This window comes from Peromyscus eremicus, chromosome 7 (assembly GCF_949786415.1).
Source record: "Peromyscus eremicus chromosome 7, PerEre_H2_v1, whole genome shotgun sequence".
NCBI classification, from domain to species: domain Eukaryota; kingdom Metazoa; phylum Chordata; class Mammalia; order Rodentia; family Cricetidae; genus Peromyscus; species Peromyscus eremicus.
Window position 1 is genome coordinate 17,520,578 of NC_081422.1, and position 19,053 is coordinate 17,539,630.

A 19,053-nucleotide genomic window follows, 5' to 3' on the forward strand; every position below is an offset into this window, starting at 1 on the left:
AAGCGTTTATTTCCCCATAGACTTCCAAGTAACAGTCCATTACTGGAGGAAGTAAGGGCAGGAACTCAAGCAGGACCTGAAGCAGAGACTGTGGAGGAACACTGCTTACTGGCTTGTTCTCCAGTTCATGCTCACTAGCTAGCTTTCTTATATAGCTCAGACCTACCTTTCTAAGGATGATGCTGCCCACAGTGGGCTGGCCCATCTGATAAGGCAGTTTTCCAGTTGAGGTTTCCTCTTCCCAGGTGATTCAAGGTTGTGTCAACTTGGCAATAAAAATTGATAAGGACAGTCACCATCAGGTCTTAGGCTTGCTGTGTAGTCCCAGCAAGCCTGTTCTCAAGAGCACTCTGAAGGCTGCTTGCCTCTGTTCTGTGTTGTAATGGAGTCCTTTCCTGAGGTGTCCCCTCTCTACACCTGGACTGGGGCTGCCTCCTTTGAGGGATAGATCCTTTACAGACTCCAGCTTTAAAGACCAGGTGACTGCTTGCAGACAAATAGTCCTCACCACTCTTACCACTTGTCTGTCCTTTTCCTGTCTCTGCCCAGGCTGCAGGCTCGAATCGCACACCGAATTCAGGAACTTGAAAATCTCCCTGGGTCCCTGGCTGGGGACCTGCGAACCAAAGCAACCATAGAACTCAAGGCCCTTAGGTTGCTGAACTTCCAGAGACAGGTGTGTCTGGTGGCCTCAACTCTGGGCTCATGAGGCCTTTTCTGACAGTGGGGATGCTGGATTCTGAGAATGCTTTGAGGGAGGTTACCTGAGATACCTGTGTAGTTGGGGCTATCTGGATCCCAGGATAGTTAGTTCACCATCATGGCCCATACTGCAGCAAGACCTGTCGATGGATATCCTGTGCATACACAGGTGTGGGCTCCTGAGGTTGCTATTGGCAGCTGGAAGGCCGGAGGCCTGGTGAGTCTCAGTTCCTGAGGGTTCTGTGCTTTTACACATCCCCCCAGGAACTGTATGTGTGGCTGTGGAAAAGTCCAGATCTTTCATGTTCTGCTCTTTGCTTGTCTCACCTGTGGTGCCTCCCAGGTGTCCTGTGCATTCCAGGCAGGAATGTTGTTGTACTAGCATCTGCCTGGCATGTGCTCATCCCTTGTGAGCATCACCACAGGTATCACAAACCCATCATGCCTGATGCCAGCATCTCCTTTTCTACCCTAAAGCTGCGCCAGGAGGTGGTGGTGTGCATGCGCAGAGACACAGCCCTAGAGACAGCCCTCAATGCCAAGGCCTATAAGCGCAGCAAACGGCAGTCGCTTCGGGAGGCCCGAATCACTGAGAAGCTGGAGAAGCAGCAGAAGATTGAGCAGGAGCGTAAGCGCCGCCAGAAGCACCAGGTACGTTTGCTACAGCACCTTGCAGGGTGCATTCTGCTGGCCAGTCTTCCTGTGGCTCAGCTAAGAGTCCCCTGGGCACAGCAGTATGCCAATACACAGGCCAAACAGTAAGAGAAGATGAGCAATAATCACACTGGGCACGTAAGAGGTGGGAAAAGAGGAGTAAGGACAGGAAAGGAGCCACCTCAGGCAAAAGGGGGTCATTGAGGTTTCCATGAGAGGAGACAGCAGAGAGACTTGAGTGGGGTTGCCAGACTGAGGAGGGGCAGTGGCCCTGGGACTGGAATGGGCTTCAAGGATCAGGGTAGCTAGCAAAGTGAGTCATAAGATTCATTAGAGAAAGTGAGTGAGGACCGTGTGGGATGTGGAGTGTTTGTGCTTTTGCTCTGAGCAAGGGGAAAACCACAGGAGACTGACTGACTTCGATTATTACAAAGTCCTTCAAGGAAATGAAAATCTACAGTCTAGCAGTCTTGCAGATTAATCCAGTCAGCTCATTTGTGTGTGTGTGTGTGTGTGTGTGTGTGTGTGTGTGTGTGTTTTAAGATTTATTTATTTATTGTGTATACAGCATGTATGACTGCGAAGAGGGCACCAGATCTCATTACAGATGGTTGTGAGCCACCGTGTGGTTGCTGGGAATTGAACTCAGGACCTCTGGAAGAGCAGTCAGTGTTCTTAACCTGAGCCATCTCTCCAGCCCTGCTCATTTGTTTTGTTGTGTATTTATTTTATACAGATAGGCTTAAAATAAAAAGGTATATTTTATACATATTTATTGTACCTGCATATATGCCCGTTACATGCATGCCTGGTACCCAAGGAGATCAGAAGAGGAGAGCATCGTATCCCCTGGGATTGGAGTTACACATGGGTTTTACCCACCATGTGGGTTCTGAGAATTGAACCCAGGTCCTCTGCAAGAGCAACAAGTGCTCTTAACCACTTAGTCATCTTCCAGCCTTGTTTATTTATTTAATTTTGAAACAGAGTCTTCCTGTGTAGCCCTGACTGTTGGTTGGTACCCTCTGTGTAACCCAGACTGGCTTCAGACTCAGCCATCCTCCTACCTCAGCTCCTGTATGGACCACCATGCTGGACTTGGTTGCTTGCTCATTCATAGTTTCTACATTTTTAAAACAATGACTATTCCGGGATGATGACCATGGTGTAGGTTTGTAAATTTTTTTTTTTTTTTTTTTTTTTTTTTGGTTTTTTTTTTCGAGACAGGGTTTCTCTGTAGCTTTGCGCCTTTCCTGGGACTCACTTGGTAGCCCAGGCTGGCCTTGAACTCACAGAGATCTGCCTGCCTCTGCCTCCCGAGTGCTGGGATTAAAGGCGTGCGCCACCACCGCCCGGCTAGGTTTGTAATTTTTATACTCAGAAGTATCACAGATTTAAGGGCACCCTGAGCCCAAGGTATAGCTCATTGAATAGAATGCTTGCCCAGCACATACCACACGGCCATAGGTTCAATTTCCAGTACCACACATAAGCAAATTTAAAGTCGGTGCTCAGTATTAACCATGGTTAACGTTTTGGTATTTATCATTTCAGCTTCTTTGTGTGTGTGTGTATGTATGTGTATGTATGTGTATGTGTGTGTGTGTGTGTGTGTGTGTGTGTGTGTATTAATTAGAAGTTAAAATACCTGGGCTGTCGAGACGGTTCAGTGGGTAAAAGTTAACCACCTACCCTTTCAGTAAAATTTAGATACATTGATCTGTGCTTCCTCTATGGAGTATTTCCCAGTTTCCTATGAATTTTGTCATTGCATCCCTATTTGGGACACAGACTATAACTACTTTTGCTTTCTTGAGGCAGGTTCTTTTTTAGTCCAGGATGGCTCGGAACTCAGTGATCCTCTTACCTCTACCTCCCAAGTGTTGGTACTACAGGTGTGTACCACACTACACTCAGCTATGCAGCTAGTTTTTCACATTCCAGAGTTAATAGTTGCCCTGGCAGTCTCGGAGTCACTACTGTATCAGGATAAGTTCCTTGGAGGGGCACAACTGAGCATGTTTGGAACTTGCTTTACAGTGAGTGTCTAGTTGTCCCTGACAAGAGGTTCACTTGGGCACATGCCCTTGATCCCATCACCCAGGAGGTAGAGGCAGGTTGTTCTCTTGAGTTCTAGGCTAGTCTGGTCCACATAATGAGTTCCAGGACAGCCAGGACTCACAGTGAGACCCTGTGTCTAACCCCTCCCTCACAAAGGGGGGGTCTACTTGGTACACCCACCTATTGTGTCCAAGGGCCCCTGTCATTGCACAGGGGCCAGCAGCAAATTTTGTCATAGACTGTGATGATCATGGCAGCCTTATTATGTGGACGGAACCCGCCTCCATTTTCTTTGAGGTGCTCGCGATGGAACCCCAGAGCTCCATGTATGTTAGAGAAGTGCTCTACCACCGAGCCAGTTCTAGACACTCCCAGCTGGGGTACAGTTGTGTCTTCGTGTCTTACTGATCTGGAACTTAGCCGCCCCTCCACGATATCTCTCTGCAGGAGTACCTCAACAGCATCCTGCAGCATGCCAAGGACTTCAGGGAGTATCACAGATCAGTCACAGGCAAACTCCAGAAACTCACCAAGGCTGTGGCCACCTACCATGCAAATACCGAGCGGGAGCAGAAGAAAGAAAATGAGCGTATTGAGAAGGAGCGAATGCGGAGGCTTATGGTACACCCAGTTTTCTTGTGTTTGGTCACTTGTCGGCCCTGGGTATAGCAAATTCTGGGTTATTCACCCAGGATTACACTTAGATGCTCTGTGGCTTGGCTTAGAAGTAGAGCTGAAGGAAGAGCCACGTGGACTTAGGAGGCAGAGGTCTGGGCCTTCTGACTGTTAGGGCAGGGTAGCTCTGAGTTCTCTGGGCTCCATGAGAGCCATGGAAGGTACAATGAAATGAAGACTCTCCACCCAGATGAGTCCAACTCATGTTTCATCATGGTGGAGCTGCTAACTGGACAGATTGTTACCTGCTCTGGGGACACAGAGGGGAGCAGAATAATTTCCTGTCTTCATGGGGCTCGTGTTTGCCCTGGAAGGAACAAAACAGACATAATAGTACTGGGTAGAGACAGTTGAGGCAGGGCTAGGGCTTGGGCAGCTGTGAGACTTGGAGCAGTTGAGGGGAGGGTCCAGTGCATAGTGCAGAGTGCTGTGGAGAAGAAGAAAGAGTCCAAGGAGGAGAGGAGAGGGTCAAGGAGGCAGGACACACACACAAAGTACAGCAAGTCACCACTGGGGCCCTAGAATCTCATGGGGAACGGAACAAGACCCCAGCTCCAAGAGCTTGCAAAGTTGGGTCACGTGGGGCTTGTAGGCCAACCCTGGCTAGCCTCCTTTGCATAGAGCAGGCTGGGCTTGAACTCGGATCCTCCTGCTGCTGCCTCCCAAGTGCTGGGATTACAAGTTTGTCCCACCTTGTCCTGTTCCTGCTCTTGTTCTTTCATAAAAGGATATATAAAGGTCCAAGCTGAGATTTGTGGCCACAGGGCCCAGATCAGATAGGAAGGTTGGGATTCGTGGTGTGTTTTTTGGACAGGGAGTCTAAAACTCACTATGCCCTCTGTGAATGGTTCATGGCAGGAGCTGTATTGTCCGGCAGTTCCTTCCAAGTCCAGCATGGGGTAGGGACAGGGTGCAGCAGTAGTCATGAATGAGCTTCTGCAGTCCTCGGGGGTGCACTCCTACAGGCCTGTGTTCCATCCTGCCTTGGTTTTACAGGCTGAAGACGAGGAGGGCTACCGCAAGCTCATCGACCAGAAGAAGGACAAACGCCTGGCCTACCTCCTGCAGCAGACGGACGAATATGTGGCCAACCTCACAGAGCTGGTGCGGCAGCACAAAGCTGCTCAGGTCGCCAAGGAGAAGAAGAAGAAAAAGAAAAAGAAGGTTTGCTGGGCCTGACTGGAACAGGCACCCCTTGTAATTGGCCTGGCTCTATGCTTAGTGGCCTGGGCCTATGAGGCCAGGCTGACCTTGTCTTTCTGTTTGCAGAAGGCAGAAAATGCTGAAGGACAGACACCTGCTATTGGACCAGATGGTGAGGTGAGAAGTTGGGCTTTCTTACAGAATTGCTGGTCAGCCCTGGGATATGCATCTCTTTGAAATCACATTTTGATTTCTTCAGTGGGGTACTGGTGGTGTGGATTTCCTCCTTCCTCCTTGTGAGGGTGGGTGCTTAGGCTTTCATGTCGGGCACTTTACCCACCAGTTCATCTTGCTGGCCCAGGGCTGAACTTCCACTTTGGATTGTCTTGCTTCCACTTAGTCCTTTTTGTGTAATACTTCAAAGTTTTTTAAGTCAGGTGGTAGTACTGTACACCTTTAATCCAGCACTTGGGAGGCAGAGGCAGTTGGATCTCTTGAGTTTGAGGCCACCTTGGTCTACAGAGTGAGTCCCAGGACAGCCAGGGCCACACAAGAAACCCTGTCTTGAAAAACAAAACAAGTCTTTTTTTTTTTAAATTTTGTAGTTGATGATGATGATGATGATGATGATGATGATGATGATGATTATTTTTTTGGTTTTTCAAGACAGGTTTCTCTGTGTAGCTTTGGAGCCTGTCCTGGAACTAGCTCTATAGACTAGGCTGGCTTTGAGATCCACCTGCTTTTGCCTCCCAAGCGCTGGGATTAAAGGCGTGTGCCACCACCACCCAACCAAAACAAATCTTTTATAAAGATTACATTTATTTCTGTGTGTTTGTGCACACACCTGCCCTCACATGTGCATCAGGCATTTTCTAGGCAGCTTGGACTGCAGGCATGTGCTGTTGCATTCAGGTGATATCTTCATTTCTCACCCAGCTCCCCTTCGGCCTTCTTCCTAAAATCATTAGTCTCACTCCTAGCAGCCTTCATGGATTATATATTTGTCTAGATTTACCACACACAGAACATCTGTTCTGACTATCTGTCCAATGCTGTTGGTAGGAATCTGTTTGCCTAGACCTCAGCCTTTGTTTTCAGATCTTTGGTTGGGGAGTGTGTTTCCAAGTTTGTTTTTTTGACTCTCCTTGTGTCTTCTTGCTGATTTCTGCATTCACTGAGTTCATTCATGTGCTTAGTAGGTGGTTCCAGAAAGTCAGCAGACAGCATTGCTCATTTTGAGACAAGGCATGCTATCCACACTGTTTCCATTTCCTAAAGGCAGGTAGTCTCATGCACCTGCTGTGTGTGTGTTGGGGGGGCGGGGTGGCTATGGATCAAACCCATCGCCTTGTGCAGAGTAGGTAACCTGTCTACCAGTGAACTATATTCCAGCACTCAGTGCATTTGGAGAAAAAAGGAATATACAGTCGAGGGGGAAAGAAAAAAAAGAGCCCAGAAGGTAGATGTGGTGTCACCTGCCTCTGGCATATGTGAGGTCAGAAGTGAAAGATCACCAGAAGTTCAAGGCCTTGGGCTATACAGTATCCTGTTTTACAAAAAGCAATTACAAAAATGTAATTGTGTGAATTACATTTGTGTGAATACAAGGTCAGTCACTCCCAGATAGAAGCCCTGCCTCAGAACAAGGCTGTTGCCTCTCTTGGGTGTTTTCTATGCAGGCCTCAGGCTCTCTGCTAGTTCCTGCCTGGCCACATATCTTTTCAAGTCAGATCACATGCCCCTTGTTCTGTCTAAAGCCTCCTGAAAAGTTGCTGCTCCCCCTTATTTGAAAGGCATATGTTTTGTGGAAAACTCTCCAGGAAAGCACACTGATGATACATGCAGGCATGCAGGAAAGGTGCAATGCTACACAGAGAAACCCTGTTTTGAAAGGAAAAAAAAGAGAGAGAGAGAGAGAGAGAGAGAGAGAGAGAGAGAGAGACAGGGTTTCTCTGTGTAGCTTTGGAGCCTGCCCTGGAACTCACTCTGTAGACCAGGCGACCTCGATCTCACAGAGATCAGCCTGCCTCTCTCCCAAGTGCTGGGATTAAAGGAGTGCACCACCACCACCCGGCTCTTTTAGGCATATTTAAGCATATAGCACAATTACAACTTATGCTGGTTATGATTAACTCAATCCTGCATACACAAAAAATCATGCATAAATCTCTTTGAAGAACAAAGTAAGCTAAATATAGATCACATATGACTGCATCAAAACTATTTTTAAAGTCCATAAAGATAAAGTTCTGTAGATTGACTGAGAAAAACAAATTTATTATAAGGGTCTGGGAATGGGAGGGCCTGATGCTTTAGAAATTTTTAGCCACTACAGCACAAAAAGGTCACCAGGCTAGGAAGAATGTTCCAGCTTCTGTGCTGGTAAGAAGGTTTTTCATCCTTTTCCTTGAGGGGACAACCTTGTATGCTTAACATTCCAGGTTCCACTCCTGCAGTGGTTCTCAACCTTCTTTTTATTTATTTATTTATTTATTTATTTATTTATTTATTTATTTATTTATTTATTTATTTATTTTTTTGGTTTTTCAAGACAGGGTTTCTCCTTGTAGTTTTGGTGCCTGTCTTGGATCTCACTCTGTAGACCAGGCTGGCCTCGAACTCACAGAGATCTGCCTGGCTCTGCCTCCCGAGTGCTGGGATTAAAGGCATGTACGACTGCTGCCCGGCGGTTCTCAACCTTCTTAATGCTGCAACCCTTTAGTACAGTTCTTCATGTTGTGGTGACCCTCAACCATAAAGTTATTTTCATTGCTACTCCATAACCGTAATGTAATATCTGTGTTTTCTGATGGGCTTAGGCGACCCCTGTGAAAGGTTCATTCGACCTTTAAAGGAGACGTGATTCACAGGTTGAGAACTGCAGCCCTAGTGCATGTTTGTAAGCACAAAGACCTTAGTGCCTCCTACACTATTTTCCATTCCATGGGTGTTCAGGCAGTTCTCTGTGAAGATATATTACAGGAATCTTTTAGACTGGTGGTGGTTCAACAGGTGGATGTCTGTGAGTTCTAGAACAACCAAAAAAAGAACAAAACAACAAAAACAACAACAACAAAAGAACCTTTTGTCTCACTGTGTTTGTGTGTTTGGACTAGTGATGTCAGGCTAACTTCAGGTCATTTATTTCCTTCTATCTTTTTTTTATTTGTTTTTTTGTTTCTTGTTTTTGGAGACAGGGTTTTTCTGTGTAACAGCCCAGGCTGTCCTAGAACTCTCTCTGTAGACCAGGCTGGCTTCGAACTAACTCACAGACCTGTCTGCCTGCTTCTCGAGTGCTGGGATTAAAGGTGTATGCCACTGTTGTCTGGCGGACATTTATCTCTTGAAGCTGTTAGAAATTTGTCTCACGGAACACTTCTGAATCATGTTCTTTTTTGGATTCTTTTGTTTTTTTCTATTTTATACATGTATGCCTGCGCAATTCTGTGTTTGCAGGTGTGTGTACATGTGTAGACTAAAAGGCAGCTTTGAGTCTCATCGTAAGAAGCTCTACCCATTTCCTTTGAGACAAGGTTTTTTATTGACCTAGAACTGAGCAATTAGGATGGATTTGCTGGCCAGAAAGCCCCTGGGATCCTCCTGTGTACCTCCCAGTGCTGGCATTATAAGTGTGCCATCTTGATTGCTTTCTACTGTGCATGCCAGGGCTCACTTGGGAGGTGAGCACTCTGCTGACATGCTTCCTCCCTGGTCCCCTTGTTTTCTTCTGTTGAGGCTTGGTCTCATCTAGCCCAGGCTGGCCATGAAATCTCTGGCCAAAGATGACCTGGAACTTCTTATCTTGTCTTCCACTCCAGAGTTATGGCATTGAGATATGGACCACTATATTACCCTTACCTTTTTTTTTTTTTTTTTTTTTTTTTTAATTAGTCTTTTCAAGACAGGGTCTGAGTAACACTGGCTGGCCTGGATGAAACTCATGTAGACTTAAGCTGGTCTCAAACTAACAGAAATCTGCTTGATTCTGCCTAGTGAGTTCTGGGATTAAAGGTGTGGGCCACCATGCATGGCCCATCTTTTTTATTTTATCTTGTTTCTTTAGTTAGTATTTTTATTTCATGTGTATGAGTGTTTTACCTGTGTGCATATCTGTGTACCAAGTGCATGTCTGGCTCCCCCAGACGTCAAAAAAGATGTCATATTCCTGAGAACTGGAGTTATGGACAGTTGTGAGCTACCATGTGGGTGGTGGGAACTGAACCCAGGTCTTCTGTAAGAGCAACAGATGGTCTAAAGTGCTGAGCCATCTCTCTGGCCTCTGGCTTGCTCCCCGACTCTTCTTTTTAAGGTAGGGTCTTTCTATGTAGCCTGGGCTGTTCCTGAACTCTGTAGACCAGACTGGCCTCAGATTCACAGAGATCCAACTGCCTCTGCCTCCCAAGTGCTGGAATTATTATGTGATAATAATAATGATCCCAGGATAATAATCCATGGGATCATTATGCCTGGCTTTTTTTTTTTTTTTTTTTTTTGGTTTTTTCGAGACAGGGTTTCTTTGTGTAGCTTTGCGCCTTTCCTGGGACTCACAGAGATCCACCTGCCTCTGCCTCCCGAGTGCTGGGATTAAAGGCGTGCGCCACCACCGCCCGGCTCTGGCTTTTGTTTTTTAATGTAGATTCTTGTTATATATCCAGGCTGATCTTAAACTTATTGTGTAGCCAATGCTGGCCCTGAACTCAGAACTCCTGCCTTTCTCAGCCTCCCTAATGCTGGGATGACAGGCACACCCCATGCCCAACTCCACTATGTGTGTTTAGCTTTTTTTTTTTTTAACGATTTATTTATTATGTATACAATGTTCTGCTTGCATGTGTCCCTGTAGGCCAGAAGAGGGAACCAGATCTCATTACAGATGGTTGTGAGCCACCATGTGGTTGCTGGGAATTGAACTCAGGACCTTTGGAAGAACAGCCAGTGATCTTAACCTCTGAGCCATCTCTCCAGCCTGTGTTTAGCTCTTTTTTTTTTTTTTTTTTCCTTTTTTTTTTTCCTTGGTTTCTTGAGACAGGGTTTCTTTGTTTAGCCCTGGCTATCCTGGAACTTGCTCTGTAGACCAGGCTGGCCCCAAACTCAAAGATCCAACTGCCTCTGCCTCCTGCCAGCCTGGTCTGTATAGAGTGAAGTTCTATGACACCTATGACTACACAGAGAAACCCTGTCTCAGAAACAACAGAAGGTTAAAAGTGCTAAGGTCTGATACTTTCTCTACCCTAATATTTGAGTCAGAGTGCCCTAGGGTGAGTCTGAGTCTCGGTTACCTCAATTGTTTTTTTTTAACTTATTCTTTTGTGTTTGGGTATTTTGCTTGCATGTATGTATGTTTACTGTGTATGTGCCTGGTACTCCCAGAGGTACCCTAGAAGAGGGCATTAGATCCTTTGGAACTTGAATTAACAGCAGCCGTGTGGGTGCTGGGAATTAAACCCAGGTCCTCTACAAGAGCAATTAGTGCTCTCAAGTGCTGAACCATCTCTCCAGCCTCTTATCTCAATTTTTCACCCCCATACTACTGACTAAAAAGCATAAGTGAGGCTGGGAGCAAGCACCGAGTGACAGGGGCACCGTGAACTCCAACCGAGGAAGCACCACAGTGCTGACTCAGCAGGATTCCCTGAAGCTCAGTTTTCCAAAGCCAGATTGCTGCCTTGAGTCCGTCCCCACATGGTCTAGAGTAAGTGGCTCTGTGCTTCAGGCACAGTGGCTCACACTTGTAATCTCTGTGCTCTGGAGGCTCAGGCAGGAGACTGAAGCAGGCAGGTTGCCAGCCTGAGCTAGTAAGACTTTGTCTCAATAAAAGTAAACACTACAAACCCCCCACGAAGTGGCTATGCACTGTGATATGCCAGCCCATATGCTTTTACAGTAATCTAAGAGAACATCTGTGCTGGCTAATGTTTTGTCAGTATGACAGAAGCTAAGGTCATCTGAGAAAAGAGAACTCAGTGAGGAAATCTTTCCTAAGATTGTCCAATGGGCAAGCCTGTGGGCCATTATCATCAGTGATGACTGATGTAGGAAAGCCAGCTCATTGTGGGTGGTGCCACCCCGGGCAGGCTGAGCAAACCATGGGGAGCGAGCAGTAAGCAGCATTCCTCCACAGTCTTTGCATCACTTGCTTTACCCAAGTTTCTGCCTAAGTTCCTATCCTGATTCCCTCAGTGTTGTGCAACCTGTGATAAACCTTTTCCCTCTCCAAGTAGCTTTTGGTTGTTAGCACAGCAATAGAAACCCTAAGACAGCATCCCAAATAAAGTCCCTTGGAATGGCCGTCTCTAGGAGAATAGGCACAGCAGAATGCTTCTTTGAGACTAGCCTAGAGAAACAAGTATGCACTGCTCTGGCTTTCCTGAGGCTTGGGAGGAAGTGCTGGGATCAAGGCATGTGTCATTGCCCACCTACTTTAGCCTTGCTGAAGTCATCTGCTGTCTCCTCTTGTTTTCTGATACTGTGTGTTCACACTGGCTTCAGTGGTGTCAGTCTCCCATCAGCTAGCATCTTAGCCCTTCTAAGTTGGGGGGCCTTGGGTCATGACAGTCACTTTCTTTCAGCCTCTGGATGAGACGAGCCAGATGAGCGACCTTCCTGTGAAGGTGATCCATGTAGAGAGTGGCAAGATCCTCACAGGCACAGATGCCCCAAAAGCTGGGCAGCTGGAAGCCTGGCTTGAGATGAACCCAGGGTGAGTTGGATGCCCCCTTCATGGGACTTGGCAGCTATGGTGACTAGTGCTTGCGTTTGGGGGCCGGGCCGGGTTCCAGGGAAAGGAAAGCTGCCCTTTGCAGGGCCCTGCGTCTAACCACTGCTGTTTTCCCAGGTATGAAGTGGCTCCCAGGTCCGACAGTGAAGAAAGCGGCTCCGAGGAGGAGGAGGAGGTGAGAAGCCACTTGATCTCTCCCGTTAGTGGGCCTTCCACTTGGTTTGTGCCCGTCAGCCTGTGGGCTGTGCCCTTCGTGCCCTGTGTGCTGGCCGGGCGTGGTGTGGCAAGGGCAGCCGAGCCCCCGGGCTTGGCTGAAAGTGGTGCTTCAGAGCTTCACTGACTTGAGGACTGTTTCCATGTAGGGCCGACCCAGTGTCAGTCATTCCCTCGGTTGTACTGGCCTCATTTCAAGCGCTCAGCATCACTTCTCTGAACACTGCTGCTTTTGTTCATTCTTTATCAGTGCTGTGACTTAACAGTCATGCGTGCGTGTGTGCCCCATATGTGCAGTAGCCACCCAGGATTCTCCTGCTCATGCCTCTTGATGGCTCCTCCTGCCCTTGCTCCCTGGGCTTTGTGTTTCCCTCCCCTCCCCACAGCATTAGGTGGATGGTCCGCCATCTCCTCCAGCTTTTCCCTGTTGAGTTGTGGTGTTAGAGGACTTTTGGTTCTGTGTCCACTAGAGTCTTGAGGGCCACCTGTCTCCTTAAGAGTCTCTCCAGCTTTAGGTGTATATGTATATAACCTGTTTGTTTGTTTGTTTGTTTGTTTGTGATAGGGTTTTGCTATTTTGCACATTCTGGTTTGAAGCTCAGACATACATTCCTCCTGCCTTTCTGAATGCTAGAGTTATAGGTGTGCACTACCATGCCCAACAGAGAACTTTGTTCTAATTTAAACAGTTTCACTGAAGTCTAGTTTTGTAGTGAACACATGGGACTGTGGATCAGCCCCTTACACCAGTGTTAGAATGTCTCGGTCAACCAGAAAGCCACCCTTGAGCTGTCTTTTTGTGGTTGTCTTGCCTTCCCCTCTTGCCCCAGGAAGCCCCAGAACTGGTTTTTTTGTTTTTGTTTTTTCATTTCTTGTTTTATGAGCCTCCCTTTATAGCCCAGGCTAAGTTCAGACTAACTGTCCCCTAACTGCTGGGGTTACAGCAGTGCACCCTCACACCCAGCTCACCAATCTGCTTTCCATCTCTAGATTAGCCATTTGTGGACATGCTGCAAATGGAGTTGGAGCACCATTCATTGTATAGCATGTTACTGAGGTTCATCCATGCGTGGTGTGTACCAAGAACTTGTTCTTTTTATTACTGCGTTGTATTCCATTGTATGAATAGACCGCATTTTGTTTACCCATCCACTAATTGGTTGACACTTGTGTTTTCGTTTTTGCTATGATGAATAATGTTGTGAACATTTGCAAACATGTTTTGTGTGGACATATGTTTTCATTTTTCTTGGGTAGATTCCTAGGCGTGGAATTGCTGGGTCACGTGGTAAGTTTATGTTTACTTTCTAAGAGACTGCCAACTGTTCTCCAAAGTGGCTGTACCATTTCACGGGTTCTGGTTTCTTCATGTCCTCACCAACACTTGGTATTGTCTGTTCTTTTGCTTATGGCCATCTTAGTGGGTGTGTGGTGGTATCTCATTTGGTTTTGATTTGCATTACCCTAGTAAGTAGTGATGTTAAGCATCTTCATATGCACATGTGCTCCATCCATCCATCCATCTTCCTCAATGGAAGTCTGTTGAAGTCTTGCCTGGTTTTAATTGGCCTGCCATCCTAATGAGCAATCAGTTCTTACTTATTCTAGACACACGGTTCTGACCCAGTATATAATTTGCAAATATCTTCTAGTATGCTTGGTTTCTCACTCTCTTTTTCTGTGTATGTGTATATGAATATAATGTGTGTGTGTGTTTTACTTGTGTCTGTGTCTGTATAGGCACACACATGCCACAGTGCCTGTGTAGAAGTCTGGACAACCTGAGGTGTCACCTTTACCTCTACCTTGAGACTGGGGATTCTTGTTTCCTGCTGTGTACCCCTGGTGAGCTGGCCCACAAGCTTCCAGGGATTCCTCTGTCTCTGCCTCCCAGCTCACCTTAGGAACACTGGGATTAACAGACGTGCACTACTGCACCTGGCTCTGTGTGGATTCTGGGGATTGAATTTAGGTCTTCACACTTGTGCACAAGTGCTTTACCCACCGACCCCAGCCCCCAACGCTGTGTTTAATGGGTTTTAACTGCCTTCATCCTGTAGGCTCAGAGGTGAGGATTCCTGAATTCCCAATTTGGGTACTTTAGTGATTTGTCTCACTTTGTTGATTGATCTATGCTTAAATTATTGATGTGAGGCTTTTTTGGGATAGAAATAGTGTTTAAAACCTGTATGTTTAACACTATGCATTCTTGGGTACATTTAATAAACTTTGGTTTTGAGTTTGGCTCTCACTATGTATAACTCAGGCTGGCCTTGAACTGTTTGGCCAGGATGGCTTTAAACTCTATATCCCCCTGCTTCAGCCTCCTAAGTATTGGTAATTATAGTTGCGTGCCATGACACCTGGCTTCATAAATGTTTCCTTTCAACTCCCCCTACTCCAAAAACCTAAGGCCAGATAAGCACTGTTGTGTGTCTCATAAATTTTAATGAATTCAGGTGTTTGCTTGTTTTTTTTGTTTGTTTGTTTGTTTTTGTTTTTTTTTATGTTTTTGAGACAAGGTCTCTATGTTATGTAGCTCTAGCTGTCCTGGAACTTGCTATATATATTAGGCTGGTCTTGAACTCAGAGATCCACCTGCCTCTGCCTCCTCCTGTGTGGTTTTGTTTTTGACACTGGAGTTGAAAAAGGCCCCACATATTCTAGGGAAGTACTCTGTACCACTGAACCCTAGCTCCAGCAATTATTTTATATTTATATAGTTTTGGCACTCAGGAAGTTTTATTTAAAACAAAAATATGCACACATACACGCCATACACAAAGGGACAGATACACCCATGGGTGGGGGATCCAGACCCAGAATCCTAGTATTTTATTTTTGTTGTCATCCAATCTGAACTTCTTTTAAAATTTATTATCATGTGTGGGCGAGTGTAGGTGTATATGTCATATGCATGTGGACTGCAGGCATAAAACTTAGATTGTAGCTTTGTGTAACAGTTACAAAACTACTATGCTATTGGCTATTAATTTGATTTCCTTCTAATTTTCCCTTCTTTGTTCATTTTGACATTTTCTTTTTATTGTTATTATTATTATTAAGAAATTTTCTCTTCATTTTACATACCAACCACAGGTGCCCCTCTCCTCCTCCCCCCGCCCTTCTTTGTTCCGTGAATGTGTGTGCAGGTGAGCACCTGAGGCAGCTTTGCTTTACATTCCAAGTTGCCTTGACTTCATGAGATCCTTTGGAGTGCTGGGCTTCAGGTGTGCATCACCAGCACAGCTTTGCCCGTCTTCCTTCCTTCCTTCCTTCCTTCCTTCCTTCCTTCCTTCCTTCCTTCCTTGTGTTTTTAAAATCTTTTTTTATTCTTCCTTTCCTGTGTACTATCTTTTTTTTGCTGAGTTACCATTTCTATAAATTTTCATTTGAGCTATGCATTTATTTAGTAATTTCTTTGTAATCATACAATTTCAGTAGGCATCTACTTCATTACTATGACTATGACTATATTACTATGACTATGAACCTGTTATCCTCCTGTCTCACTTCCTGAGTGCTAAGATTTAGCACAGTGTTCTTGAAATTAATGCTTTATGCACTCGCAATCCTTTGAAAGATAGTATAGAAGAAATAGGTAAAAGTATATTTAAAGTCTTACATTCATCTGTATACTTACCATTTCTGATGCTATTTCTGGGTGGTTCCCAAGGATTTATTTTACATGTGTGAGTGTAAAGCTTGTGTGTGCATGCAGAGGCCAGAAGAGTGTCAGCTACCTTGGACTTAGATTTGCACGTGTTTGCATGACTGGGCCTCATGAGTGTGCAGCAGGCACTCTTAACCTCTGAGCCATCTCTGTCTCTGTTGTCTCTTCAGGTACTGTTTCTCTCTATGGATTTAAATTATCTGCCAGCATGTTCTTTAGTTTTGTATCTTGAAATTTTGTGTTAGTGGTTGTTTGGTTCTTTTTGCAGTCCTGCTGGGATTGCGCCCTAGGGCCTTATACATACAGGCAAGTGCTCTACTGCTGGGCCACACCCAGGCCTGTCTGCCAGCAGCAGGTGCTGTTCAGTCGGTTCTTCTGGGGTGTTTTGTCTTTTGGAAGGACAGTTTAGTTGAATGTATAGATACTGGGTGACAGCCCCTTCCTCCTCCTTCAGCACTTTGAACATGTGGTTCCACTCTTAGTTGGCCTTTTTGTTTCTATGCATGTCCCTATATGCGGTCGTGAATGCATATGCAAGAAGACGTCACATTCCCTGGAGCAAAGCTACTGGCAGCTGTGAGCTGCCTGACATGGGCACTGAGAACTCAACTTGGTTCTTTTGCAGGAGCAGCATATGCTCTTAACTTCTCAGACCTTTTTGCAGCCTCTTTTTTGACCTCTATTTCAGATGAGAATCAGCCACCTGTTGCCTCAATTCTCTTTTTTATTGCCTGAAAATAATTATTAGCCCCACCCCCACCCCGCTCTTTGTCTGTTTTGCCTTATTGATTATCAGATTATCTCGTTGTCTTTGGATTTTTAGTGGCCTCCATACAAAGCTGTCTTGATATTTATCCTTCTTGATCTGTCCCTAGCTTGTCTGAGGATCATTTTGGTTTTGTCAGAGTGGAAAGTGGATAATCTTTTGATTCTGTGTTCATCGATTGAGCAGAAGCCTAGCTTCTCCAACAGCTTTGCACACACGAGTTACTCCTGCTTGGAACACCTTCCATAGTCTGTGAAGAGAGGCAGGGACACCTAACTGTCTTTGTTTTTTCTCGTTTATTTACTTAGCTCTTTTTTGTTTGTTTGTTTTGTTTTGTTTTTTATTTTTTGGTTGTTTTGTTTTGTTTTTTGAGACAGGGTTTCTCTGTGTAGCTTTGGAGCCTGTCCTGGAACTCACTCTGTCGCCCACGCTGGCCTCGAACTCACAGAGATCCACCTGCCTCTGCCTCCCCAGTGCTGGGATTAAAGGTGTGCGCCACCACCGCCTGGCTGTTGTTTTTGAGGCAGAGTCTCACTGTGTACCCCTGGCTGGCTTGGAACTGGCGATGTAGACCAGACTGACCTCAAACTCAGAGATCTCCCAGTTAGCTCCTTTGAAGGATTATGACCCACACCCCCTCCAGGACCATGGTAGCTGTCTTAGATTTCTCTATTGCTATAATAAACACCAGGACCTAGGGCAAGTTAGAGAGGAAAGGGTTCATTTGATCTTACAGCTCCCAGGCCAACAACCCATCACTGAAGGAATTTGGGTGGGAGCTCAAGAAGATTGAAGCAGGACCACAGAGGAGCCCTGGTTACTTACTGGCTTGCTTCCAAACTCACAGAACTACTTACCATTAGTCTACCTCCATGCCACCTGTTCCCAGAGTGGCATGACCCACAATGGCTGAACTCTTCCCACATCAGTCAGTAATAAAGAAAAACATCCCAGACATAGTGACAGGCCAATCTGATACAACCTCAGTTGAGATTCCCTTCTCCCACGTGACTCTGTTTGGTGTCAGGTTGACAAAAGCTAACCAGCACAGTAGCGATATCTGTGGGAGTTAGTTCATTCTAGGAACTCTTGTTTTCTCCATGGTGGGTGCTGCCACTTTTGGCTTGGCTCACTTTATTTTCCTAGTTCAATTCCTGGCTCCCTAAGTAAAGGCCTTATTTCGCTACCACTTATGGGTGATAGATCCTGTAGTAATCTGGATGAAATTGTGTGCAAACAACTGAGCCTGTGAGCTGTCTCTGTCCTGATAGGCTGTGTGCACAGGGACTGCATTTCAGAGCAGGGCTGTTTTCATGTCTGCCCAAGGCCCTTTTGATCTCTGCACATGGTGACCTCTACCAGTCACACGCACATCTTCACTAGTAGTAGCATATACCAGCTCCCTGGTGAGATTGCAACTTTTCGACCAGGGGCAGGCAGGGCCACCATTGCTGCCAAATGAGTAGAAATGTCCTCGAACTTGGAGTCACAACCCGGGCCCCAAGTTAGGTCTGGCCACCTGTCCTCAGTACTCCAATTAAAAATGGAAAGCAGAGAGAGATTTAGTCATGTGGCCACATTGGGAAGAGGGACAAGAGAACCAGCATAGCCCTCAAACCCATCGTCAGGGTCCTGAAGTGATGTCAGAGTTTAAATGGAGGGTCAAGGTTGTGCATGTCCAGTCAGTACCTATCATGGTGTGGTGCCAAACCGACAAGTTGTTAGAACTGTGTGAAATCTCTTTCTGGGAGACCAGTTTCTCCCATGACTGGTGATGTTTCCTTCCCCCAGCATGAGATTCCTGGGGAAATTCCCATTTCTTTGGAGTCTGTTGTTTCAATAATCTGATACATTGAGAGATTTGCAAAGTATGTGGTTGATGTTTTGTTTTGTTTTGTGTGTGTATGTATTTTTTTTATATAGATGATCTTTATTTCTACCAGACGGGTTATAGAACCTGTCAGCCTTGTCCACCTCCATGGTTCCCTAGCATAGCAGACTTCATCGTGTTATTGGGAGTGGGTGGGCTAGATTGAAGATTAAGCTGCAACCCTCTGCCCTGTTTTCCCAGAAGTTAGCAGCATTTCTAATGAATGTTTCTTAGAATGTACTGTGCCCTGCCTAACTCCTGGAGCTTGAGTCGTCATTTTTCAGTCTTGTTCATTCAGTTCGTATCCCTGGGAAGGGAATATCCTGACGACCTTCTCCTTTAGCTGTTTGTCCCACCCTATGTAATTCTAGCCTTGCTGTGATTCATTGGAGGGCTGCTGCTTTTCTAAATTGCTTAGTGTGAGTGTCCGCCTTGTCTGTCCCCAGTGATCTGGAGTTGTGTTGCGAGGCGCAAGGAAAACTTTGTCAGAGTTTGATTAGAACCGTTTAACAGATAGTTATGAATTAAAAATATACATTTTGTACCATTGGGGTTGAACCTTGCCACATGCTAGG

At 45.9% G+C, this 19,053-nt stretch overlaps 1 protein-coding gene across 5 annotated transcripts in view; it reads left to right on the plus strand.

The window, feature by feature from the left end:
• Smarca4 (SWI/SNF related, matrix associated, actin dependent regulator of chromatin, subfamily a, member 4) overlaps nucleotides 1–19,053 on the plus strand; it is a 94,487-nt gene that overhangs the window by 20,294 nt on the left and 55,140 nt on the right. For all 5 annotated transcript variants that reach the window (XM_059267469.1, XM_059267467.1, XM_059267468.1 and 2 more), the window contains exons 7-13: nucleotides 550–676; nucleotides 1,180–1,353; nucleotides 3,865–4,038; nucleotides 5,089–5,256; nucleotides 5,362–5,412; nucleotides 11,808–11,938; nucleotides 12,074–12,131. In XM_059267469.1, coding sequence (XP_059123452.1) covers nucleotides 550–676; nucleotides 1,180–1,353; nucleotides 3,865–4,038; nucleotides 5,089–5,256; nucleotides 5,362–5,412; nucleotides 11,808–11,938; nucleotides 12,074–12,131 — 883 coding nt within the window. The remainder of the gene's footprint in view (nucleotides 1–549; nucleotides 677–1,179; nucleotides 1,354–3,864; nucleotides 4,039–5,088; nucleotides 5,257–5,361; nucleotides 5,413–11,807; nucleotides 11,939–12,073; nucleotides 12,132–19,053) is intronic.